We start from the raw sequence: 26,178 nt of genomic DNA, 5'->3' as shown, positions 1-26,178 counted from the left end.
GGCACGGTCCTAGCGCCCAGAGGTTCTCTGCTTGTGAGTCCTTACGCAGGTTGCGTCCATGCGCTTGTCGGGTCTGGTGCCACACAAAGGCACCCTCTGAGACGTTCTCAGTATGCTATGTGCTCGACGACCAATCTCTTCTTTAGCTAGAGATGGCGAGAGTTAATTTTTGTTTATCTAAGTGAAAGCTTTTTCATTCTATTTAACAAAAATATATTGCGGAGTTTTAGATGTATTGTATTTTCGTGCTAACGTGAGAAAAAGAAGCCTTCTGTATCCATTCATTTTGTTACAGGTCTTGATTAGCACAACGGATTATGAATCCCTAAGACCAGCCGTTCGTTTAAAAAGCTGTTGGTGGCGCACGACAAAATTAACTAACCCTGTAGTACGCTGAATGTAAACTGGAACCTTTGTGCCAAAGTGTTTTTTACAGACTGGACCCTATATGAGTTTCCCCTCAGATGAGGTCATTCGCACTCCGCCTTATGTAGAGACGCGTTTAATACACCACAGCTGTAGCGCACAGCTAGGAACTCACCAAGCCAAGTTCCCCTGGTGAAATATAAACACAGCCTGTGATGGAGACTTTTAGAAGAGGATTTAGATCACACAATAACACACCCCTCGTCTGATATCAAGTGAAATCGTAATATCTTATTTCCCATTATATAAACCACGAGGAATATCAACATTTGCCTAGGCACCAAACTACTAAACTTAAGGACTTTAATTTTTATTAAACTAATAAATTTATGGAGTATTAGGCCTGCTGTCCAGTGTTCACTGCCTCTTACCCTGTCATTACCCAGGTATTTGTTTTTGTTTCTTTTTGTTTGTTTGTTTTAAAGCACATTCATTTCAAATGTCACATGGGTTTCTCAAATATTTTCTCTATTTGTGCTGTAAATCCATGTTTTAAATTAATTCAAAATTCACTAGTCAGCAGAGGACTCCACACTGAAGAGTTTCCATATACCCCAAACCCTTGGCAAGGCAGGTAAGTCTTTGCTCTCACATGGATACACACTTGGTTGGGAGTAAATAAGGTTAAACATTGACTCCAAACATAGATTGTCATTTGATTTGTAAAGCAGTAATAAAGCAACATGAATGTGTTGTTTTGCAGTTTTTATGCCATGTTTCCTACATCATGCACGAACCATCTTATTGCCATTTCTTTGTAGTATTTATGAATAATTCAAAAACTTTGTAAATATGTAACACGCACATTAGCAAACAGGTCACTGATAATTTAATACACTTTGTAAATTCTTTGTTTTTGCTTGATATATTCTCCAACTGGAGTTGTGTTTTAGCCTCCTCAGTAAGAAATGACAAAGCCCTCTCAAACAGAAACTACATCTGGAATCACTCACATTCTTACCTACATAAACCATGTCATTGAAGTTAAGACACTATCATCAATTCAGAGGAGCCTGACTCCAAGGTGTTGAGAGAAAGCGACTGAGACACACTTAGTCTGTCATAGATCCATAGTCTGTTCAGGGCTAAAAATGAACATGAGAGACATGTATAGAGAGAGAAACATCTGGAAATGTTCAGTCTGTACCCAACCGTATTGTCATTTATGTCAACACAAGTCCTGGGGAAAGACAGAGATAGACAAGGCTCCATCTGGACCTTTGGCAGTCCCTCTAATGAATGACACCAGCCCCCTAATCTCTCTGACCCACTGCTGGCATTTCAAACCTTGGTGCCAAAATGGTGTGTTCCCAGAAGGGAGGAACAAAAACACACAGTGCACAAAGGTTTTCTTCTCTCTCTGTCTCCCTACCTTTCTTTTTCTCTGTCTCTCAAACACACGCAAATTCCAAGCTTCCATGGAACTCCACGATGATAACAGGCTCCAAAATGTAGTGAGAAAACATCATAGTGTCAGACAAATATTCAACAACTGAAGTGATCCTTTTCATGAACACAGAGAGAGAGAGAAAGAGAGAGAGAGAGAGAGAGAATTTTTTTTCAGTTTAAATCCAAAGAGAATTTTTTTTTTCAGTAGCAAGTACCAGCGTTTCAACTGCGTTCGTCATGTCTAAGATTAGAATTATTCTAGGATTAAAACTGTGCAGAGATCATGGTGCTACAGGTAGAAAAACAGAGAGTCAAGGGAAAGGAGGGCTGGTTTATTACAGCGAGGTCATTGTGAGGTAGGATGTCGTACCCCCAGAGCTTTATGTACAGTGCAGAGGTGTGACAAAATTTACAAGCTTCATAAACGACCCAGACAAGCCCACCTGCTGGGTTGGCATCCGTCACAGACTGGTGGTCCATGCAGAGCAGCACTAATGGGATGTGTAGAAATGTTCGTTGTTTAATAGCTCTCACGGGAATACAAGGAGGACCTCATGGGTAACTCCAAAAAAAAAAAAAACCTTCCAGTTTCTGTCAGTATTCTCTATGTACACATTATGGGGCAGGCACGGGCCCTCACAAATGTCGTAACATCATGTTTTACACACAGCTGATTCCACATCTGCTATAAGAAGAACAGTATCTGTCTCCCCAGTAGCATGTAACTCTAGCACTTTAACGTATGGAGATGGAATTCAGCTCAGCGTCAATGAAGCTAAAACTGGATTTCATTTGTTTAAACTCATTGCTTGTGCGCCTACTTTGGGCAAATACAGTTTTTTACCCGTGCATGTTAGGGACAAACTGAAAACCTCCCAATGTTTAAAGCTGGGTAATGAGAACAGATTGTGTCAAGAGAGTAAAAAGAACTTTTTTAGAGGTTTTTTCTGTCCTTAGCAGACTTAAGTCTTTTGTCCTTGCTTGGTATAAACAAGCAATGTCTGTGAGTATATGTGTATGTCTTTAGAAGGGTTACACACTAAAGCTTTGGTTAATGTCTAAACATAACAAGGGAGAAGGGTGCACAGAGGTGTATTTAAACACACTCCAAACGCAGGCAGTCACACACATTATTATATAGTATCTTTTTTTTTTTTTTGGTGAAATTGTCAATGGCCAAATCTTGAAAAAGTGATGGAATTTTCAACTGGTTATTGCCTAATTAAAATTCCATATGTCTTCATGTTGCAAATACAATTTAATAGGAGTATTCCATTAGAGTTGAATGTTAACCAGTTAAAAAAAAAAACTGGTGAAAAGCTCACACTACAGTGCACCATGTTTGTCCGCACCATGTGTGTCTCTAGTGTGGACTGCCAATTTTGTAACATATTGCAAACTACTTGGTATAAACCAAATGTTCTACGCACAGCATATAATGTTGTATATAGAAACAGGGTATGAAAAGAACACAAGGTTCGATCTTATCTACGTCTTATGTGATACTCTCCATAATTTACACACACACACGCCCTGGTTCGCTATTCCAACATCTGGAATTGACCCCAGAAATACATGAACAAGGCTGAACAAAAGCCTCTCCCATGACGCTCGAGCTGACCGAGGCCCACATCTGTTGCTGCTGGACAGAATGGACATCCTCTACATCTCGCCTTGCAGTGGGACATTCCCCGACACGGCTGTCTCCAAGTACAATATACAAAAGAGGAGGGGCTGAAATCATATGCTCCAACCGAGAGTCAGCGCTGACATCTCAATACTTGCCAAAGTGCTGAGATGTAAAAATTTGGCCTGTGCTGTTGTTGATCAGGAAAACTAAGTGTTAGTCTAACATTCTGAAGCTGTGCAGGAAATTCATTCTAAATGCATTTACTAAATTCATCTTGTATTTGTTTGTGATTCTATATGCTCAGTTGTCATTAGTCACAGTGTAACAGAAGGTATAGAGGAGTCGTTGGCTGGCTCTGTAAGGGAGGAATCCAAGTGTAGCTCAGAGAGAGAAAGATACATGGCACTCTTGACATAGTCCAGCAGGCGCTTCAGGCTGAGAAGAGCAGGAAATATGGATTGTGAAGGGAAATCAAACTCACTGAAGCATATAAGATAGAGAGCACACATTCATAAGTGGGGAAAAACCATCTAATCTACGAACTGACCCGAGGTTAAACAGTATGTAAATATTGGAAGCCACATTCAGAATGATTCAAACCACAAACAGGTTTGTATGATCCCAAAGCATTTTTAAAGAAAGCAGGCATGTCCAGATTTAGTAAGGCTCATCTGTCTCACCATGTATCCATAAGCCCTCACAAAGGCAATCACTGAACAATGCCATGTTACCAAGGCTGACTTTGTTTGTCAGGGTTTACGTATTTCATTGAGCACTGATGTTCCTTTATTTACACAGATAGGGTGGTGGGTGTCTAAGTGTCATGTGGAATCATTGCAAACATACCACCACTACCCCATCCCAAAAGACATACCCCATCCCCCTCTCACAGATGGGGTTTTTTTTTTTTTTTTGAAGAATTACACTGGGACTGTGTGTGAAGATGCATGTTTATTAGCAAATTAATAGAGTATTTCAAATCAACTGAAGCTACTCATAAATCCACATTTTTTGCAGCCACAATTCTTCTCACTTGCTATGAACCACACAAACAGCTAAATCCAGTCTTAAATTTCTGCAACAGTCAAGGTCCAGAGTGTACAAAACAAACCACAAAAGCAGTGGACGGCTGACTGAAGGAACAACCATCTCCAGACAATCTCAGTCTGTCAGTCCTCAGTGACCCCGCATTAAAGCACAGGGCCCCGGGCGCCCCCTAAGGGTCACAACCATAGTAAAAGACTTCACTGGATCAGGTCTAATGATTAGGTCACCTCTCATCCCACAGTAAGACCAAGTGTAGCCCTGCACTCAAATAAGTTAAAGGCATAAGTTATGTTCGAATAAAAAGTGCCATGCTACCATAATCAGTCTGAAGACAATTGCACGTAATGTTCTGCATCTAAACCACAGCAAAAAAAAAAACAACAACAAAAAAACAAAATCAAAAACAAAAGAGTGGGGGTAAAAAATAATGAGTACCAAAACAGACACTTAGATGAAACACTGTCTTACTTTCATGTTTTGCATTGCATAACAAGATACAAGAGTTAGTATTCACTCAAAAGCCTGCTGAACTTGATGGATGTGCATAGCAAGCACTGTACAAATGGTATCTGTGAATTCTGCCCACTGGATAAGAGAACAGTACAGAACAATTTGACCCGGTTACTCAATAGCACTGTGGTCTCGACATCCTAAAAGTAATATAAAGAGAAACTGACAGCCCATCCACATCTTGGGTTCAGCACTAACAGTCTACAGATAGACATAATGCTTCAAAACAATATTAATAAACAAACACCCAGAGTATGACGGAGCATTCTGTTTGGTGTCATGGGAAAAGCAGACAATAGAGGAGAAGGTTTAAAAAGTGAGATGCAGTTGCTTTAGGTAGCTTTCAAGAGTGTTTTTGTCTCTCAACAGTGTCATTATGCGCATTTAGACATCAACGAGCTGCATGCTGTGCATTAGCTTTAACATATTCTGGAGTCAAAAAGGAACGTACTGTTCAACAGCGAGTGTGATTCATTCACAGAGATGAGATGCTTTCAGCTCAATGTCTGAGACACATTTGACCTTTCAAAGACACAGCTTTACCATGTCTACAGATTTAAGACAGACTGAAAGGTAGAGGAAGACAGAAAAAACAAGAGGAGAGAGAGAGAGAAAGAGAGAGAGAGAGAAAGAGAATGGCATTTCTATGTGCAGGACAGCCGTTTGGTTCCTTCTGTTTCCAGCAGTTTCCACAGCGGTGCTGTGTTGAGCACGAGGCCTGGGGGTGAAGTCTGTTGGTGGTCTCAGTAGACCAGATGACAGGTGTGCGTACTGATGTCCCTGCAGGGTGTGTTACTGCTCTGTAGGACACACGCTGCGATCCTTACAGCAGTAATAATGGACGACCACACCGTTTGGATACCTGGCAAAGGCACTGAACACACACACACACATCAAACGCATTAAAAAAATCATCACATAAACATGACATTAAATTAAAACTGGTTGATTCTAAAGAAGACTTAGTCAAGTCAGTAATTTGGTCAAATCTAAGACTAAGTCAAAGTAAGACTGGTTATGATTATCTAAGAGTTGGTACAGAACAAGATGTGCTCCAACCTCAGAACATTAATACACAAATGATGCATTTTAAACACAAACAGCTTTAACACCAACCTCCAAACGTGCAGTGGAATCACTACAACATCTAAAGATATTAACATACTGGCTACATGACAGCAATGATACAAAATAGACCTCTTTACTACAATAACTCATTTTTTGGTTGTCAGTGAATCCTCTGACAAAAACTGAAGTTTAATAAACACTGAACAAGCGAGGCTACGTGCTGAGGAACATGAAAGCACAGAGAGGCCCTTCTTTACCTGTTCCCAATCTTTTTCTTACACACTCGACAAGTCTTCTCCTCAGTGATCACGCATTTCACCTGCTGATGGAAGATCCGCTCCTCCTGGACCTGCACACAGCCCAGTCAGACAGGTGACAGATGAGTGACGGATGACTAATGAACAGACTACTGATACACAGACAGACAAATGGCTGTCTGACACTCACACCATATATCTGTTAACTACTCCATTACATATACTCATGCTTTAAGATTGTATGTGTTTCAACATGTTTCATTTTATCATGACTCTAGGTTGCTATGTCATTGAACTACATTGCCAGCTTATTTCAAATACCTAAAAAAACAACACACCTGGTAAAGATTTGTAACTGCATGTCGTGAAAAAGGCTCAGGGGGATTAAAGGTTGCACAGTACATTATGCATTTTGTAGATGTTCTTTACCATATCTCAATCCAGGCCATGTTTCATGTTGTTGGGCACTGAGAGTCAGTGTGCCTGCTGGTTCTCATTCAGTGAGGTTGTGAGTGTAAATGATTTGTCAGGCAGATACATTTTATAGCTGGGTTGTGTTACAATTTGCTTATTGTCTTGGTGGTGTAGTTGTTAATGAACTGTGTGGTAACACTGAAATAACACTGTTGGTAGGCAGACAAGTAGACAAAGCCATACAAGTGTGTAGTCTGTCACACAACCGCAGTCTTTCAGTGTGGCATTAACTCACCCTCAGGAACTCAGCCTGTAACAAGCTCTTGAGGACCTGGTCAAAGCGCTTCCTCTGGGCCTTCTCCTCCAGAACACTCTCTAAAAACACCCGGATCTCACGGATCTGCGTGTTCGCTGGCAGCAAGTTTATGGCCTGTTGAAGAGCAGAGAGAGAGAGAGAGAAAAAGAAAAAAGACACAGTGAGAAAAGAAAAACTCAACTGCCATTGCCAAGTATGGTTGTGTGTGAGGTCAGATGTGGAGCGTTGTAAAGATTCAGAGAACAGAGTGACGGAGTGGACGGACATGATTCTCAGGGAGCCTGGAATGGTGCCTCACTGTGTTCTTTGATTAAATTCATGCTCCTCCATCCCAAAGTTACCACAAAAAAAAAACCCTAGTTATTTACTATGAATACAAACAAGCTTGTTGAGAGAACATCTCAAATTGCGGAGATAACCTAGCACGTAAAATAAAGTTCTATTCGCTGACTCATCTTAACTGGCTTCCAGAACAAAGAGGCGAGTAGCAGCATCTGAGAGGCCATTTGGCTTCAGTTAAACTAGGACAGGCTTTAATGGAGGCACAGCTTCAATCAGAGCAGTAGGGACAACAGCTTTGAGTTGTGCAGCACAGCGGGCACAAAAGCAGTACCACGCTGTGCACAGCCTGGCATTACACGTCCCTATATCCTCTGTTCTAACAGTATAACCTCAGTCATGGCTTTGCTCCTTATGTATTCCAGGCCGGGTTCAGTCACCGCCCCTGGTCTGAGGAAATGAAAGCAAAACCACAGTCAAATACATCAGGGCAAGAATATAGAGAGGGGAGAGCTCTCACACTTCCCGGCTAGTCTCCTCAATCTCAGGGTTTCAGATTAAACAGGTAAGGCTTGTTTATACAACACAGCTCCTACACCTCAAGGTTAACAGCTGTTTCCTTCCAAATGGAGCCCAGAGTAAATGTGAACCCATTCACATGGATGACAAATTACAGTGCATCTGGATTATAGTAACTGAAATGGATGTAGGAAATATAAAGTTATTTTCTCTAAAAACACTCAGGACATTTACTACAAAAAAAACCCCACACACTTCAGGCTTCATACTGCTGAGAAAGTAACTGAAAACAGGCCAAGACATTTGCAAATGTTCACCAATTTAAACCTGGGAGGAGGAGAAGTTTAAGCAGAGTTATTTGACAGCAGTCTGTGGACTTATCTGTCTTGTCCAACAGATTTCATCCATACTACTGAGCTGTCAAACTGATGCTCTTGGTTTAGTTTTCGACTGGCTAACAGCAGTCTTTGACAGCTGCAGTGTGTGGGGTGCTGTTGTTTCGGTGCTCACTGATTGCTGGATTCTGACCTTGGTTGTGTTGAGCTTGCTGTGGTGCAGCTCCAGAACCTGTAGAGCAGCGTGGAGATTGGCTTGGGGTTCAGACAGCTCCATTTTGATGGGGCCTAAGCAGTGCACATCGGGAGGGGACAGGTACATACGCAGCAGGGACAGGTACACCTGCAAAAAAAAAAAACAAGCCCAACCTAAACAACTAGATCCCTTATAAATCAGCATTACTTTACAGAATTACTATCTTTTAAATCTTCAGTTGGACCAGTGATGGCCTGCTGGCAGGAAGAAAAAAAAAACTGCGAAATTAAATGTTTGGCATTTTATTCTGCATGCAATCCTGTCAGACACTCCAAAGTGCCGTGTAAACGGCTCTGAACGGATTTTCTGTTTGTTAAGCACTTACATCTTTGTTCCCGTCTGTGGATTTGTCATAATGTCGGTGACAATACCTGATGAGACAAAGCATACAGAAAATCTGAAGTTTGCAAGCTGCCCTAAGAAAATTCATTGTACATTAAAGAAACAGTGTGGGTAAGTTACTGCATTCCTCACTCTTCTGCCATGTGTGTGTCCTTCAGAATGTGCACATAAATGAAGAGAGCCTGCTCATGTTTCCCCATACGACCCAGCAGCAGTGCCCGCTCTTCCAAAAGACCTGACACACACACACACACATGAAACAGTCTGACATGCATTCAAATATTTTCTAAATATAAAAATTTCTATTGAAACTAAAAAAAGTATAATCTACAGACATCAATCCAGTATGACAGATCTGGGAGTGTTCCACATGACAAATTCAAGTTACGCCATATGACAACTGCAATACTACAAGCTAGCTCAAAAACTGCCTGAAAACTCTGCTGAGGTCAAGTTATCTGTTCACATGCCAGACCAGCTACCTGCTAGTCTAGCACTCACCATCAAAAGGGAAGTCACTGATTAGTCTCTCTGGCTCGTAGCTGCTGGACACTTCCAAAAAAGTGAGCAGCTTGTTCCGTAATTCTCCAAGCTCACCCTCCTCCTTCCCTGCAGCTACAGCTGGTACACCTACGCAACGAAGAAAACATGTCGAGATAAGGAGGAGGAAAGGCACAAACCCTATGAGAAACTCACACTCATGGCAAAGATGAAGAAGGGAAGGGGGTATAAAGAGAAAAAAAGAAGATGGTAAAGAAGAAAAAAAACAGACACCTGCATGACAATGACAAATGAAATTCATGGATTGAGAGGGAAAAAAAAAAAAAAGTCAGAGACGAAAGAAAAAAAAGAATCTTGAATTCTTAAACTAATCATTTGCACTGTTTCAGTTGTATGCTCAGGTCTGAAGAGCTGATCTATGGCTGTGTGTGCTTTGAACTCCATACTCACCCTCAGGCAGTGAGTTCAGGTATTCCTTCATCAGGCACTGCACTCTCTCCAGGTAGAGCTGAATCAGCACGTTGTGAAACTCAGCCCCAGTCTCTTCCCACACGTAGATGATGTGTTCCAGGTAGGGGACTGCCAGCTCCTTAAAACCCTCCTTTAAGAAGTCCAGCACCTTGTCTCTCGGCAAGCACTCCACCTCCGGCAGGTCCTCTGTGAAAATCTGCACGCAGTGGAAATGAGCAACACCAAAGGAACGCGCATGAACAAAATGAACCCCCAACACAATGACCGTATTAACTATTAAAAACAAGCAGTGTTTTCAATACACCACGGCGGAATATGAAAAGGATCATCGATCAGTGTCACCAAGTTTACCAAGTTACCAGGACCGTATATCAGTGCCTGCAGCATTATTAAATTGTTCAAAAGCTGAGTAGATTTAACATAAAACCAAATGATCTTAATATAAGTGGTTTTGTCTTCACCTTCAGTCCATCCTCTGGACAGCTCTTGAGCACCCATGGAGAGAACTCAAAGATAATGCCCAGATTTTCCACTCCTGTATCAGACACACAGAGCATTAGCCTCTAATGAGAACAGTGTGGAGGGTTTACGACAGATCTGCGTAGCTGAGGGCTGCTGAAACAACTTTTTCCAAAACACAAATTCACACAGAAAGATTTCGTGATATGTCTCACTGAGCAATAAAATAAACAATTTGGAATTCAGCTTTGGAGCCGATTCAGGTCTAAAGCACTATCGGCAAGATATCAGACCTGAACTGGAATGAATTTTAAAGGACACGGGACGCATACAAGCATTGAAAACTAATTAAGCACTAAGCTACAACAAAGTTATGTTTCAAAAGAGATGTCTGAATGCTGCCCACAACACATAACACAAAAGAGGCCTTGTTCACAACATTCTGTCAATAAACAATAGGGAAACAGACAACAGACTCGGTTTGAAGAAGCTACTCACCCAGTCTCTGTAAGTACTGTACTGTTCTCTCATGGCCCTTTAGTGGAGAATTAGCTTTAGTGGACTGATCCAGCAGGACCTGCAGGGCTACAAAGAGAGGAAGGGACAAAAGGAAGAGATCTTCATATACTGCTTTTCTAACACTAATGCTATTGGTGTCCAAAGCTCCAACTTGGCAGTAAAATGGAACAGAATAAAAGCACAAAAGTGTCATGTAGATAGTGGGATAAAGGGAAATGGACAGAGAGGCGTTAAAAATAAATGTAGAAGGGGAGGGGGGGTGATATAAAGTGGCAGGAGGAAGGCCAGATACCGACCTGTTTTATGACATATTTGTACAGAATATAACTATAGAGGCAGCGGGAACTTTAAGAGACAAAACTACTGGTTTGAATGAGCAGAGGGTGAGAGACACAACGTTATCAGCACTTGGCCTCTGCTGTAGGCCATTACATCACCACACCAGCTTTAAGCAGGCTGATTAAAACCATTCTCTTTGAACAAGAGCAGATCTGATTTGCAAAAAAAGCCACAAATAACAGTGCAATCCAAAAGACACTGGAGAGGGTTCTGGTTTTATAACACACATGTTGTGGTCTCCTGTGAGATTATATGGAACAGTGAGCAATTTCTTTGTGGTATGACAAATAATTGTATGAACTATGCCTCAGTAGATTTAAACATAAAAAAAGAAACAATTTTTAATTGGTTTCTGCTGGTCTACATATGTATGTAAACGAAGAGTGTGTGTGTGTGAAAGTATGCATATGGGCTGGAAACACAAAGACACTGGGATGTTTTTCCTTCCTCAAAAGTCTTGATGAAAAACGAATCTAAAGCCATAAATAAACAGACCCATACAACAACTGCTCTGTGTGTGTGTGTGTGTGTGTGTGTGTGTGGGTGAAGCTTTGATTGCATAAACCTCAATATCAAATCTGAGCAGCTCTGCAGATTTGCTCCTCAGGACATGCGAGAGATAGGGACTACTCCTCTATACCTTTAAAACTGGGTTTGCTTTTGCCAGAGTTCAGAGCAATGAGGATCAAACAAGGTATTGGGCACAGATCAGCGTGGCAGCCGGTGGGATTTGTCAGAATAGACTGTACTCCTTAACTCTCCAGCATAGCACAGTTTTATCTAATTAATTGGCCATTGCTACCTCAGTCAAATTCTGTCTCCAAGGTAAAAGAATCCAGTCTCTCTCACCCTAATACCATTAATGGCTTTTACACAAACAACCAAATTTTTAATCACATTTTGACAAAAAAAAGGGGGGCAGGACCTTAAAAGGGCCACTATGCCAGATCATTCTCCTTTTGTATTATGGGTAGGACATGAGTTTACCTTTCTGGTGCAGGCCTTTTTTCTCATACAGAATGATAAGCTCGCTGTACTTATGGGCCTTCTTAAGCACGTATTCACTCTCCTCTATGTGACAGTGGTTGTTCTCCAGCCGTAGGAGAGGCGACACCAGGGCCACATTAGTCTAGTCAGGAGAGGACCAACATTACAAATGCTGAATGACATTCAAAGTTTCATTCAAAGGCATTCATTCACAAGTCTGATTAGAATCACTGTGCCAAAGGATAACACTCACGTGGAGATAGCACTTTAGCAAGGTGGTGTCAATGATCTGTAGGAGCTTCTTGCGGCTCTTGATTGTGGGTGTGCCCTCCATAAGGGGGGAAGTGGTAGAAGGGTCCGAATCATTTAACTGCTTCACCAAATGACTGCGTTTCTATGGTGCAACAATTTAAGACAAAAAAAAGTCAGCACTCTAGAGTGGAATGTTCCACAATGACAAACATACCACTGGCTTTCTTAAAGACTACAGGTAAATTCTCCTTTTGACTTGGCCTTGATATTTGTCCGTTAACAGTCCTAATGAGTAGTATGACATATCAGACATAAAGAACATTTACACAGGTCAGTAAACGTACCTGTGTAAGGTAGTCTATGAGAGCAAGATGAGCTTTCTCCAGCTCAGGCCCAGACAGAGCGGGCAGAGGGTTAGGGTAATGAAGCTGCTTTCTGTAGTCAGATGGAAGGAGGTCTGGGTACAGTCCAATCACGTGAGTGGGATCTGTAAAAACAAAAGCAATCCTTTTCTCACGCCATCCTCACCAAGTGTAACTACAGTATGTTCTATCTATGGCTGGAAACCTTATAAAAAGCTGTGAGAAGAGTGTGCAATAGTAACTAACGGGTTCTGCAGTGCTCACTAATGTTTTTATTTATGGCCAGACACTGTACATCAAATTTCAGCCTTAAAAATGACTTTATAATTGGGATCCACAGCCATTGTCTTTACTGATATATGGAAACATGTGCAACCCAGTAGGAGCTCTTAACAAATCTGCTAATGTAAAGAAATGACGACACATGAATAGCTCTGTTAGGACTTGGCCTGACCTGTGCCCAGCTTAGCAAACACCTGCATGGACTCATCAAAGCGCTTCTGGCAGAACAGGTTGAAGGCATACAGGTTCTGGATGTGGTGAATCTGCTGCCTCTTGTCTCCGTCTGAATCATCCTTCATCTTCTGAGGGAGGAAAATATAATATGGACAGGTGTCAAAATTGTTCTAGTTCTATACTAAATCTCCAAAGAGCCTTTTAGAAACTGTTAGTGGTTTTCCTTCACCTCTCCTGTTCATTTTTATTTTCTCTTGTTTTCCTGACAGCATGAATTATCAGTGTAATTATGAACCTAATTTTGACAGTGTGATAGTTTTAGCATGTTATTTTGGAATAGAATATTACAGAAAACCTCCTAAGATGACAAAGGTTAGGGGTGATCCAATTCCTTAAAAGCTCTTTTTCACTCACCGCCAACTGAAGGGCCAACTCAAACTGTTTGTCCTGTAGGAGCTGCCTGATCTGACTCGCTATGGAGACCGGGACAAGTCGCCAGACGAAATGGTTGCTGGCAACATACACGACATTGGGCCTGTGACAGAAACAGTGTTATCAGAAACTCAGATCAGGTCAGATGTGGACCGAATCCTGGCCACGTCAGTGGAAGAATGATGAAGGCTCTTCTCTTCAGGTCAGCATTAGCTCAGTCTGTGTGGTTGCTCACCCTGCAGAGGTGATGAAACGCGGTCTCTGTAGCTCCACGCTCTGGACCAGCAGCCTGGGCTCAAACGTTCGGATCTCCACGTAACGAGGGAGCACGGCGATGATGTACGGAGGCTGATGCTCTGAGGGAGGAAAACACAGTTAAGGGCACACAGGATGTGAGACTAGCTGTGTGAGATGACTTACTGAGACAGAAGCATGAGCCAATGTGACAATGTGATGTCTGTAATTCTTGTGAACAGACCATCTGTAATTACAAAGATCATGAACCCTGAGAATCAATCATTCCTTAGGTAGGGTAGGATAAAACCTGATCATGACTAGCTATTTTAAATGTGCATATGCAGTAGCTTGAGATTGAGCTATTCAGAGGATACTCTCTCTCTCTCTCTCTTCATCTAAATATGGAGGGACTATACAGAGACTTATGTTCAGCTAGGCAGGAAATCCAGTTTGAAAATGAGCCCAGAACAGGGTTAAGATGCAGATCAGGATGAGAGATGAAAAGTCAGAGCTCTGGCTATTTCTACTGTAATACACATGTATGACTGTACAGACAGAGAATATGTGACAGCCATAAGGGGCAGTCAAAACCTCTATGCTGTCTTGATTAAGTTAGTAAACGGCCATGTGTTTGAAATAAAGTACTGTATTTTCATATGCCTGCTGAGCACTCATGCTTTGTGCGTTTCAAGAGGTAGAAAAAGAGAAAAGCTTTTTGAAAGGAAAACCAGTCGGAGCTTTTACCCTTAAGTGGCAGCGTATTCAGGAGAATCACATGCACACAAGCTGTGTGGTCCAAAGTGACACAATTAGCACACTGGTATAAAAGAGCATAACCAGAGGAAAGAAAGTTAACAGAGAGTCTTTGCCTTATGTGAACAAAGACTTTCTGTCTGTACAGGATGCCCCCACCACTGAAAGCAACACACACTTCTACTATTCCCACATTATTGACTCATCTTTTACTTAAAGAAGCACCACTCCCCCTGCTGGTTAATAAAGGAAGTGCAGCCTCTGTGTTTGCACTTGTGTATATTATCTTTTCAAACCTGTCCTATTTATGTAGATTTCACAATTTAATGCATACCCTGAACCTCTTTTTTTTATAAATTACTTTCTGTTATAAACTGCTCTCCATTATAATCACATAAGCTGTTTTTTGTATGGGTTTTTTTTGCATTCTTAAAATAACACACAGTTTGAAAACATGCAGAGAGGTAAGAAGGGAAGGACTGACAGGACAGACTAGAGGGTTTAGCATGCAGTGCTGCAGGCCTAATCAATAAAGGTGTCTGCTATGTGTCAATACACATTAAAGCTATTATATAAAGTATAATAAAGTATATAATGCATATAAATATAAAACACATTTTCTACAAAGAGCATTCTGAGGTCAGGACCCTCTGATATACAAAGCTGAATATGGTTTGCATCGATTTCAGAAATTTGATGAGGATATGATACATTCATCAACTTAAAAACTTCACTTACTTTCACTTTCATACTCAGACCTTTCTGATCAAACATGTTTGGCAGGTTTGCCCATTGGCTGACTGTAAAAACTGCGAAATAAGGAACTGAGATTCATAACTGAGAACAGAGATTCATACCCATTGCGACAGGTATGTCCGTCCAGTTGAGGGCGCATTTCTGTGTGCAGACACCTTCCTCGTTCAGGACTACTGTCAGGTCATCTTGACCGACTGCGACCTTTCCGTCGGCTAGCGGGGCTACCAGAGGCTCCAGCTGCTTTCCCGTGGGGAACAGCTCCTTGATTGAGCCACGCCCATCCATCTGAAAGGAGAATGAAAGCATCAGTTCACTAAGACATCACATCATTGACATCTTGACTATCTGGTTACAACCCATTTCAGTGTGTGTTCCAGTGAGGCACTGATGTAGTTCCTGTTCACTGTCTTTTTAATTCACTTACCCGGATCAGATAGTAGTCTCTCTTAAATCCGACACAGATGGAATTTTCACACCAAGCCATGGACTTGGGTATGTCAGGTGCCGCAAAGTCTCCCTGTTGAATTACAGACAACAATTATTAGTAACAAATATTAAAACACTGTCAGTTTCGTCAGTCATTCCTCTCCACTGACTTTATTCAGAGAGTAAAACCATTCTGCATTTGTCGCTTGCCTCAAGAGGCCTTCTTCTGTGATCTCCTTGGAATTTCTTTACCATCGGAATCTCTTACCTGCAATTCATGGAACTCTCTGTCTTTCCAATAATAAAGCTGCAGTTTCTTCCTGACAGCTACACACATTCGCAGCTTGGCCTCCCCTGAGTTGGACTGCTAAGGGAAACAGGTGTATGAGCAGAAAGTTAGGAAAAAAAGATCATGGGGTTACATCATACAAAGCAGGATTTCTCACATAGCTGGACAACACTAAGATGAAAGTCAAAACATCTAGTGGTTACACTCCTATGAACGGTTAAGACCTTTGGGTTTATGTTATCCAAACAACTCTCAGTATGTACCTAAGCAGCAGGTGACTGAGTGGAGCAAGATAGAAAGGAATCCAAACAAAAACAGTGAAACTTTCTTGTTTTTCGTCTCATAATTGCTTGATGATCACTAACCTGGAGGTCACAAGCAAACAGTGTAGCTCCTTTAGCCTTGGACACCACTGTGATCTGCTGGAACGTGAGTAGGTCGTGGACATGGATGTTATTCTCTGAAACAAAAGAAGAAGACCAGATACATGTTAAAATTCAGTGTCAGTGGTATTTAATCATATATAAATGACATGACTTCTGGTTGTAGCAAAAACATGATGCTTGTCTGTAACAACATAGTAGAACAAAATAATCTTACCTAAAAGACTGACCAAAATCTTGAACTGAGAGACCACATACAACTGGTGAGAGAGAGCAAGCAGGTGGTTGAGTCACGCCACATTTCAGCAAAGTCATCATGAAAAATAAATACTTTAAAAATCTGACTGAAATGTGCTTTTTGAAAAGTATTCTGTGATGGACATGGGGATTTTAATGATGTGATGTTTTTCCAGAGGACAAACTCAACAAAACCAAGACCAACATGTAGCCCAAACTTGTCCCCTTGAGCCCTAAATTTCCTTCATGGCAGCGTTCCTTCAGCTATTCTAAAAATGCATCCCAACATTCAGGCAAGATGAGAAACCAGAATACCTGTTGGATCTTCTTGGAGAAGTTCTTGTGGGATTTTTCTAGGGTCACCTCAAACCTGTTTGTTCCTGTGGCAAAAAAAAAATAGACAGTTTTAATTGGCTATTATGCCCCAAAGTAGGTTCAGGCAAACACAGAAACTCACACAGTCAATCTGAACATGTCTCAAACCTGCATCCTTCTTGATCCTGTAGAGAAGAAGGTGGCCTGGTTTTGTTCCCACAAGGAGCCAGTCCTCTGCACACAAAATATCCTGATAAGCTCTCACCAAAACAAAGCCAATGCTGTCAACTGACTTTAGGGCATCACTTTTCACAACTTCTCTTTTGTGAGACTGAGGCAGTCGTGCATTGACAGGCCCTGTCTAACAGACTTTTCTGCACTGCAGCAGACAACGTTCCGAGATGACCCTACACATTTCATTCATTGTTCGGATTTTAGCGGGCCTAAATGTGAATCCTTTGTATGTCAGCTTTATTGTACGTTAGTTAGATGTATATAAAACGTTGTCTGGCTGGAATATAATCTCAAATATACGCTACATATATTTATACATTTATATATTTAAACATACCACTTCCTAAACTGTCATGGCCTGATAACGGACAAGACGCAGGTACACTATATTGAACTTGCCAATCAAAAACATAGCCTCATATAATCTAGGAAAACGAGACTTACGAGTGTGTTCAAGCTTTTCATATTAAAAACTTCATGAGTTCACAAGACAGACTGTGTAAACATGCCATTCGGTTTGCCTGTGAAACTGACGGTTAAATAGATTATATAAAGTATCTTAACAACCGCCATACCTGTTAGTACCCTTCAAAGTAGCAATATGTCTCAATTCAAACATATGCACTTACCCCAAGCCGCAAGACAGTCTATTTGGAGTGGCAGTTTCTCCAAAATAGGCACAGGCTCATACGCGTCATGCATAGTGTTCCTCTTCTGGGCCGGGTCACCTGCTGTTTTCTGCTAAGAACTTAACGAGGCAGACGTTACCAGCTGACTTTAAGCTGAAACTATCATTACGTTGGCTGGCAGACAGCGTACGAGCCGAAAACAAGAACAACTCGCTCCCTAGCTACACTTGTAATTAAAGCTCTGAGCTAGCTGACTAGCTGACTAGTTGCAGGCAAAGCAAGACCGTAATAGTCACAGCATGTTCCAGAAATTATTTAATAAATTCCGTCTTCATTTTGTCACCTCTCCCTTGTGTCTGGCTGAGAGGAGGAACTTCAACAATGATCTTCAGAGAGGTTCGTTTAAGTAGCGTAGTTGGCTATTGCTAACTACCTACTAATGCTATGATAGCTCGACAGATAGCGGTAACACAGGGGATAGCTTCCCGATGTCAACAAACTCCAGCTAGCTAAGATTAGCTAGCATTGCCAATTTCGAACTACAGCGATGTCTTTAAGAACTATTTCAGCCCATTCTTTACAAAAAAATGTATTCTATACTAAATAGCCATAGATCACTGTAAGCTCCGAACTGAATACGCGAATTAACTACGATATAGCTCTGTTTCAGAGCTTATTCTACTGGTGCACAGCTTCCCCAGAGAGGCTTCCTGATTACACTTTGGCTCATGGTACTGTGACAAGCACGTGATCCACGTCAGCGCTCACGAGAGTTGTATTTGGTTTTAACACAGCACTCAAGGCGCAAAGACCAACAAGCGCAAGCGTTGGGCTGGATAAAACGGGCAACGGGATCGTTCACATATAGCTTATTTATTATTATTTCCTTTGGAAAACAGAGTATCATTTCAGGACATATGTGTAAGCAGTTATGAAAAACTCTGAAACTGCCGCAAAGCTTACACTCCATAATAAAATGCTGCTTACCTTTTAAGAAACACAATACTTTTTAAACATACAAGTCACCTTCCTTGATTTTAGGATTTTAGAAATAAATACACTATAGTAGACACTAAAAATCACTCGCTCTCTATCTAAGCCACTTATCCTGAATAGGGTCACAGGGGGTGCTGGAGCTTATAGGGCGAAAGGCAGAAAAACACCCTGGACAGGTTGCCAGTCCATTGCAGGGCAGACAAACACACTCATACCTAAGGGCAATTTTTCTCCAATTCACCTAACCAGCATGACTGTGGGAGGAAACCCATGCAGACACGGGGACAACATGCAAACTCCACACAGAAAGAAGCCACCTGGCCCAGAACCGAACCCGAAACCTTCTTGCTGTGAGGCAACAGCGCTACCCACTGCACCACCATGCCGCCCCACTAAAAATCAGTTAAATACATTTTCCCCAAAAACAAACTTAATTTATATGTTCATTTCACCTATTTGGCAAATGTTTTGTTTCTTCAAGGTGTTTCTATTCTCCCACTTTTTTGCCTGATGTACTTGATGGTCAAGTTGGTCAGGTATCTGAAGAATGTTTAAGATTCTTCCTCCATTAGTCTTTTGGCCCCTGTACATCTTTTAATAGTTCCCTTATGCTCCTGTATGGTTTCTCTGTTGGCCATTTGTCCTTGTTATTATGTTGTGCTTTACTGGTCTTTAAACCCCACTTCTTGACCTTTTGGAAGTGCTTTTTTTGAGTAGAAACTTGAATTGAAACTTGACATTTTATAACCTTATTTATATAAGTTTCCCTTGTGTTGTAGTTATTTTTTAAACTAGATTATTATTTAAATCTTCAACTTTTCTCTGTTGATTTACTGTGTTACCCTCAAAAAAAAAAAAAAAAAAAGACAACCAAAAAGTGTCAGCAAATAAGAGGGGCTCTGCAGTTCCTAGTGAAAAATTCTAACCGTTGGCTTAATGACTCTTACATTTTGCATCCAAGCACTGTATCACTGGACTTCAATAAGACTGGACTGGATAATGACTGGATAATAAGATTGAATTATATTCACAAAGAATATATTTGAGATGTTTAAATAACAAAAGGGAGTAGCTTTTAAAAGCACACCACAGTGAATAACACCGCTCAAACGTTGATAAACAAACATAATACATAATCAGCATACAGGCTTATATATACTATCAAACTAAAGAATACATTATATTCAGATGCTTTCATTTTCTATGTCCATCTACAGGTACATCTCTAGATGGCACCAGTGCACAAGAACAACAGTCCTTATTAAAACCCACCACTTGTTGTATTTTTTTAGACTCATTACTATTAAGATGATTGACTGGATGATTTATTATTCGTAAGATCAATAAGAAGTAAGTGAAGCGCAGGACAAAATGTTGTGTGGTAATTGTACTAGAGTAAAAGAAGAATCGCATAAAGTGCATTAAAATTGACAGAATTTATACACCTGTTGAGTTACTTGGACGCATTCCCACAATTTCACCAAAAAAAGTAATCTGATAAAAATCACTCCAATAAGACAGCTCCCTAATACTTGTACTTCTGGTCTCGGTGCTTGATCCTATGTCTGGTGCGAGTAGTGTGGATGTTTCTGTAGCGTTCTTCCTCCCATGCATTGTCATCCTTTTCATCATCACCATCTTTCATCTCATCCATCAGATGTGCAAAGCGGAAGCTAATGTCATCCACGGACTTGTACTGGACTCTATGCTGATCTGGGCTCTCTTTTCCTCTTCCTTTCCTCATTGTTGTAATGAATTTCTCTCCGACTGTGTCCCGCACAGCATCGCTCAGAGTCTTAAACAGGTACTGAGGAATAATGCCTCCCACAAGCAGTGACTCTGGTTTGATTCCCTCTTTAAATTCAGATACGAGCCGATGCACCAGTGTACCACAGTAAAGCCTGTATATTGCAGGGGAATATGGAGAGTTTATGAGATAAATGCCATTCAGCTGATACTGCTATGTCACAGATTAAGATTCGTATCATTAAAGAAATAATCTGAGTTCCACAGAGGCTACAAGGCTAAGATCATCACATTTTACAGTTTACAAAGTTGTTATATGAGTTACATAGAGCTCATGTAACTATTGTCAAATGTAGTCAAATGTTGTCATTTGGTTTGTTAGTTATATACCTCAGCTATGCTCCTGACCTTGAGATTATTAGCATGGTTGCACAAGAGATAATAACGTAATGTGGCTGCAGTAAGAGTGTCTAGTGTGTAAAGAAGAAGGTAGACATGGTAGCTGATGCCATACCGTGCACATTCTGGCTCAGTAAGGGGCAGGCATAGGAGCTGGTTAAGATGGAGGCTGGCCCTCAGACAACACTGCCACTGGCTGAATGAATGGGCCACCTCCAGGTCTAATTCACTTGTTTTCTTCTGAACCCCCAGCTCCTGAATCTGTTCCTTCACTGATTCATACTCTGCATCCCAGACACATACAAAACTTATATTAAATGACATAATTATGATCACATATTACACCCATTCTCATTTCATTAATGGACTGAGCAAAAAATGTAAAACCTGACAACAGTGAGAGTCCTTTAAGGGACCATATGTTATTTGTGCTGAGCTGAAACAATTTGAGTTTGGTGTACTAATTGATAGTCCTTTCCACATGTAAACAGGAGGTTAACTGTAGTTTATGAGAACGCTTGTGTGTAAGGTTGAACAGTTCAGCAATTTGGATGGAAACAGGTGAATATTGTTTACAAATTTGGTGACCGAGGCTCTCCTTTGTTACCTAATGTAATAATTTGGGAATTTCTGTTCATAAAACCAGTTGTAAGTATATGTACTTACAATATGTAAGTGGTTATGAAAAATTGTGATACACCATTTCTATTTTGTAAGTGCTTATCACATCATCCTGCTTTTTTGTTTAATCCTTACAGGGAGTACTATGCTGATTTATTAACAATTCATTTAATATTATCAACTGTTGGCTTAAGACAGTACCTTCTTCAAATGGCAATCTGCAGAGCTCTCCGTATACCATTCCCAATAACAGGGCCCAGAGGTGCTCCTGATGTGGCTCAGGTTTGGAGTTTACCAGCCAATAGCATGTAACACACACTGGAAGCTGGAGGTGAGGTGGGACTATGGTCAAGGAGTTATTTGACACATTCAGGGTGTCCAGGAGAATCTGCTGTCGCAATTCCTTTGGTGCCTAAACATGATAAATTATTAGGATATTAGTAAACTTCAAAGTGACATCAATCATGTCAAATGATATGTTACTTGTTTCAGATTCTGTTGTCTTCTTCATAATAATGAGAGCTATTTATTATCCACAGAAAAAGCTGTGATTTGATACTAGATTGTATTTATAGAATATCAAAACAATGGCTTTTCTTTTCAGTTCATTTAAGTAATCAGGGTAGTGTGTATTGATACAGCAGTTGCATTGGAGCACCCTTACTACCTCGCAAAGTGTCTCCAAGTGAAATCTTCCCTGTCGTTTTGGTTTGATGGCTTTAACTCTAAAACTGGTAAGCTTCACCCCCTCTCTGTCAAACTCTTCAACAAAATATTCTGTTCCATCAGTGCTAGCTTTATCTGGGGCTGTGTCTCCTTGACTCTGCTGCTGTCCGTAAAGCAGTAAACCATAGATCGCCTGTCGTATGGGACGAGCAGTGACACTACTACTGGGCAGTGCAGAGTCCTCGACCTGATAGCCCATGGCCAACCTGCCTAGCACCAGTACATCAATGATGCTTGAGCTTAACTTCCCCTTTGTTAAAAGATCCAGGGTCCACCTAGGCAGAACATTGGGACAGCCTGGGATATCAGCGGAGAGCGATGTGCCCTTTGAAAAAAACTTTGCTGTTGAACTTTCAGAGAGGGCATACTCTTTGATGCACTTGAAAAGAGAACTAGAGATGGCAACTGAGTTTTGCCCATATTCAATGTGCTTTAAGACAGCAGTGATAGCCTCCTTCGGTTCTTGAAATCTTGATAACCACGTGAGCAAGCCATCAATTCGTGCGAATTCCCCAGCAGTGCTGGAGAACTCTTCCCACCTCATAGTTATACCTGCAGTAGAGGGTGTGAAATAATCATTGCCTGCTAATGTGGCAAAAACTGGCAGAAGATCTTTGTTCATGTGGTTGAAATTTTCACACAAGTTTTGAACAGTAAATTGTTGGGCTTCAATAAATTTGCAGGAGCTCCTTGAAATAATTTTCATCACATTTTTCCACTTGAAATATGTGATGGGCAAAAATCCTGCCTTGAGATTAAATACATAGAAGTCACTGTCATCTGACAGAACTGGACAGTTCTTTTCATTGGCAAGTGCAGCAATTTCCCAATCAGCTTCAGCTATGCACTGAACAAATGGTACTTTCAGCTTGGTGAGACACTGTTTGAAGACATCCTCGCTAAGGTACGGTATTATGTTGTTGGAAGAACCTCTTGACTTGTCAGCAGCCATCCTGATTCTTCCTTGAGCTCGTTGCTTGAGGGTCTCGAGTTTTTTGTCTGTGTGGTCACTTCCCCCATCAAGTACCACATAAGGGCAAATGTCACAGTCTCTGAGAGCAGTGAAAAACTGTATTGTCACATTTTCAAAGCCATCATAATTCCCCCCATGCATTTGATCCAATCCCGACTCAAAGTACAGAGTGTAATACAAATTCTTTCCATCAATGACTAGTTCACTATTCCCAAAGTTGCAAGGTCTGAAGAAACATCTCTTAGGGTTTTTCTCAATGTACGTCTTCAATCCCTTTACTCCCATGGCACACCGTGTCTGTGAACTTCATTCTGGATTAGCCCATACAACAATAATACATCAAATTAGTTTTACCTTGTTCAGGTAACATAATTTTACTTTAGTCAGTGCCAACTGGTACACTACACTGCGAACCGGAAAGTTCAGACAACTTAAATCTATAAAGTTGTATAAACTTAAAATGTCCTTAGAAATTCTACTGACTTGAAAAATTGAGTTGTTATAACACGTAATTCAATTTTGGGTTATATAAACTAAAAACTTGTTATTACATAACCACTGAAATATTGGAGTTAACATAATTAGCGATTTAATTTCACTTCTGTTACCTATAAGTGAAGAGATATGAATGAGTTAATTGAAAATATATTTTTAAATTAAAGTTTAATGTAAAAAATATATTACAGGTACTTAAATTTTCTTGGGTAATAAGTTACGACAAAAGTTTTGAGTTCTGTGAACTTATTTGGTGTACGTACAACTTGTATATATATTTATATAAAAAACATCCGGAATTACACTTGCGTTCTCAACTTCCGTCATAGTTTATTAGGGTGTAGCCTAAACGTATATATTTACCCAAGCTCCACTTTAAAAATTAAAATGACCGACTAAACAAAAACAATTCTTAGAATGGAAAGCAAGAAGAACTCACCAAAGCAACGATGAAATTACAATAAATAAATTTTATCCGTAAAACAAATTCAGAGAGAAAGAACGGAGCGTCTGCATTTAACTAAATGTCCGCTAGGAAGGCTATTCTGCAGGATGGCCTTCTTAAATAAGCAGGATGGAAAATGAAACTGTCCGTGCTCCTCCTGTTTTTGTAGAATCGAAACCTTTGGAAGAGAGAGTTTGTTTTCTAAAGGTTGTTGCAACGAAAACAAATACCTATGCTGGCGTCCACGGGTGGATTTCTTAATAAGGTCGTTCTATTTACTCTAGTGTTAGTAATTAAGAAACGTGCAGTAATAGCCTGTGTTACAGGTGTTTGTACATCATCAAAATAAATAGCGACTGTTTCATGGAGACTGTTTAATTAAGGTTATGGGCTGTTTAAACTCTTTCTTATTTCATACCCAACCCAAACCTTCAGGTTGTATCTTTCTTGGATTTCTTATTTATTGAAAGAACTTTGAAATCCTTTAAATAGAATAAAATTGCATCAAGTGCTTCAGTGGGGATAGAAAAACACATGGAAATACCCCAGAACAAAACAGAACAAAACAAAAAAACCCAAAACAAAACAACAACAGCATCGACAACAGCAACAAAAACTTAACACACAGACGCTGAACATAGTATATTGCAGATCATTCATTTACTTACCAGGGAAAAAAGGAATCCTGTGTGTGCCTCTCTACAATTCAAGCAATGCATGTCTGATATATTCATGTTATCTATTTTATTTTATCTTTTTTTTGGTCTTTAAATCCATATATGTAGACATGTTTTACTTTCTCCCTCCTCACCATTTAAAATCAAATATAATAAAAAAAATCTCCAGGAAATATTGCCTTTGCACATTGCTGTAGTTTGATTCTTAAATTTGATTGATATCAGTAAAACAGAACCAGATGACTGTAGATGAAAATAGATGAAGTAGATGGAAACTACAACTCAGTTGTCTTCAGTGATTTGTAGTTTGATTCACCGAGTGTTGGCTGATCTACCAACACTTTTCTGCCCCCAATGAACTGTGAAAGGAGGACATATTGTAGCCAATATTTGCATTTGCAAAATTTGCAACTCTGTCCAAAGATAAGAAAGTCATTCTCATCCTAATGAAACTTACAAGTACATCCAATGGAAAAATAAGACAAAGTGCTTTAAAAAGGGAAAAGAAAACAATAAGAGATAAAAATATATAAATAAAATTCAGAGAAAGTGCAAAGTATGTAAAGTGAAATAAAATCGAATAACATAAAAAGCATGCAGTTAAAGAATGTAAATCAAAGATAAATAATAACAGAAAGTCCAAAATGACTAGAGGTCTACTTCCAGAACTAAAGTGCATTAAGAGTACAGTGCAGTTTTTATAGCTCAATCATAGGCACATGAGAAGAGAAATGTTTTTAACCTGGATTTAAAAATTACTACATTTGGGGCATATCTAAGATCCTCTGGTAGTTTGTCCCAGCTGCATGCAGCATAACGGCTAAATGCTGCTTCACCATGTTTAGTTTGGACTCTTGGCTCTACTAGCTGACCTGAGTCCATGGATCTAAGAGCCCCACTCGCTTTTTATTCTTTCGACATATCAGCGACATATTCAGGGCCTAAGCCATTTAGTGATTTATAGACTAATAGAAACACTTTAAAAGTTATCTTGTAACTAAACGGAATCCAGTGTAAAGATTTTAGGATTGGAGTAATGTGCTCAGTTCTCTTGGTCCTGGATAAAACTCTAGCAGCTGCGTTTTGAATGAGCTGCAGTTGTTTATTGTTTTTTGGGGGGGGAGTCCAATTAAAAGGCCATTACAGTAGTCCACCCCTCTGGAGATAAAAGCATGAATGAGCTTCTCTAGCATGAATGAGCTTCTTTAGTGTTTGTTATGGTCATATACCCAATATTGTGTATGACAGCTAAATACTTAATTTGTTATTGTTATG

General features: G+C 40.4%; 2 protein-coding genes across 2 annotated transcripts; both read right to left on the bottom strand.

The window, feature by feature from the left end:
• Window positions 1-4,846: 4,846 nt before the first annotated feature.
• vps39 (VPS39 subunit of HOPS complex) lies at window positions 4,847-18,020 on the bottom strand. Its single transcript, XM_030787091.1, has 24 exons — window positions 17,826-18,020; window positions 17,131-17,196; window positions 16,963-17,027; window positions 16,628-16,670; window positions 16,393-16,487; window positions 16,007-16,105; window positions 15,737-15,829; window positions 15,414-15,597; window positions 13,802-13,922; window positions 13,549-13,669; window positions 13,133-13,262; window positions 12,661-12,803; window positions 12,318-12,458; window positions 12,065-12,206; window positions 10,718-10,804; window positions 10,222-10,295; window positions 9,740-9,956; window positions 9,290-9,418; window positions 8,921-9,023; window positions 8,772-8,817; window positions 8,384-8,533; window positions 7,037-7,171; window positions 6,328-6,419; window positions 4,847-5,876 (listed from the first exon to the last, which is right to left on the bottom strand). Exons 1-24 carry the CDS (start codon window positions 17,896-17,898, stop codon window positions 5,795-5,797), a joined length of 2,631 nt encoding a protein of 876 aa, XP_030642951.1. The 5' UTR covers window positions 17,899-18,020; the 3' UTR covers window positions 4,847-5,794.
• Window positions 18,021-20,346: 2,326 nt separating this feature from the next.
• On the bottom strand, window positions 20,347-23,571 carry aste1a (asteroid structure-specific endonuclease 1a). Its single transcript, XM_030787390.1, has 4 exons — window positions 22,255-23,571; window positions 21,789-21,999; window positions 21,082-21,250; window positions 20,347-20,722 (listed from the first exon to the last, which is right to left on the bottom strand). The coding sequence occupies exons 1-4, from the start codon at window positions 23,569-23,571 to the stop codon at window positions 20,347-20,349; spliced, it is 2,073 nt and encodes a 690-aa protein (XP_030643250.1).
• Window positions 23,572-26,178: the final 2,607 nt, after the last annotated feature.

The sequence above is a fragment of the Chanos chanos genome, chromosome 10 (genome assembly GCF_902362185.1).
Source record: "Chanos chanos chromosome 10, fChaCha1.1, whole genome shotgun sequence".
In the NCBI taxonomy this organism is placed as follows: domain Eukaryota; kingdom Metazoa; phylum Chordata; class Actinopteri; order Gonorynchiformes; family Chanidae; genus Chanos; species Chanos chanos.
The sequence above is the reverse complement of the archived record's forward strand: the minus strand, read 5'-3'. Positions and strand labels throughout refer to the sequence as shown.

Coding starts and splice junctions, on each gene's coding strand:
- aste1a (XM_030787390.1), bottom strand. CDS start 23,571: ATGGGAGTAAAGGGATTGAAGACGTACATTGAGAAAAACCCTAAGAGA. Junction 21,251..21,788: donor CAGATTGCCATTTGAAGAAG/GTACTGTCTTAA, acceptor TCTGGGATGCAG/AGTATGAATCAGTGAAGGAA. Junction 20,723..21,081: donor ACTGAGCCAGAATGTGCACG/GTATGGCATCAG, acceptor TGCAATATACAG/GCTTTACTGTGGTACACTGG.
- vps39 (XM_030787091.1), bottom strand. CDS start 17,898: ATGCATGACGCGTATGAGCCTGTGCCTATTTTGGAGAAACTGCCACTC. Junction 13,263..13,548: donor AGTTGGCCCTTCAGTTGGCG/GTGAGTGAAAAA, acceptor TTCCTCCCTCAG/AAGATGAAGGATGATTCAGA. Junction 9,419..9,739: donor CCTGAACTCACTGCCTGAGG/GTGAGTATGGAG, acceptor TTCGTTGCGTAG/GTGTACCAGCTGTAGCTGCA.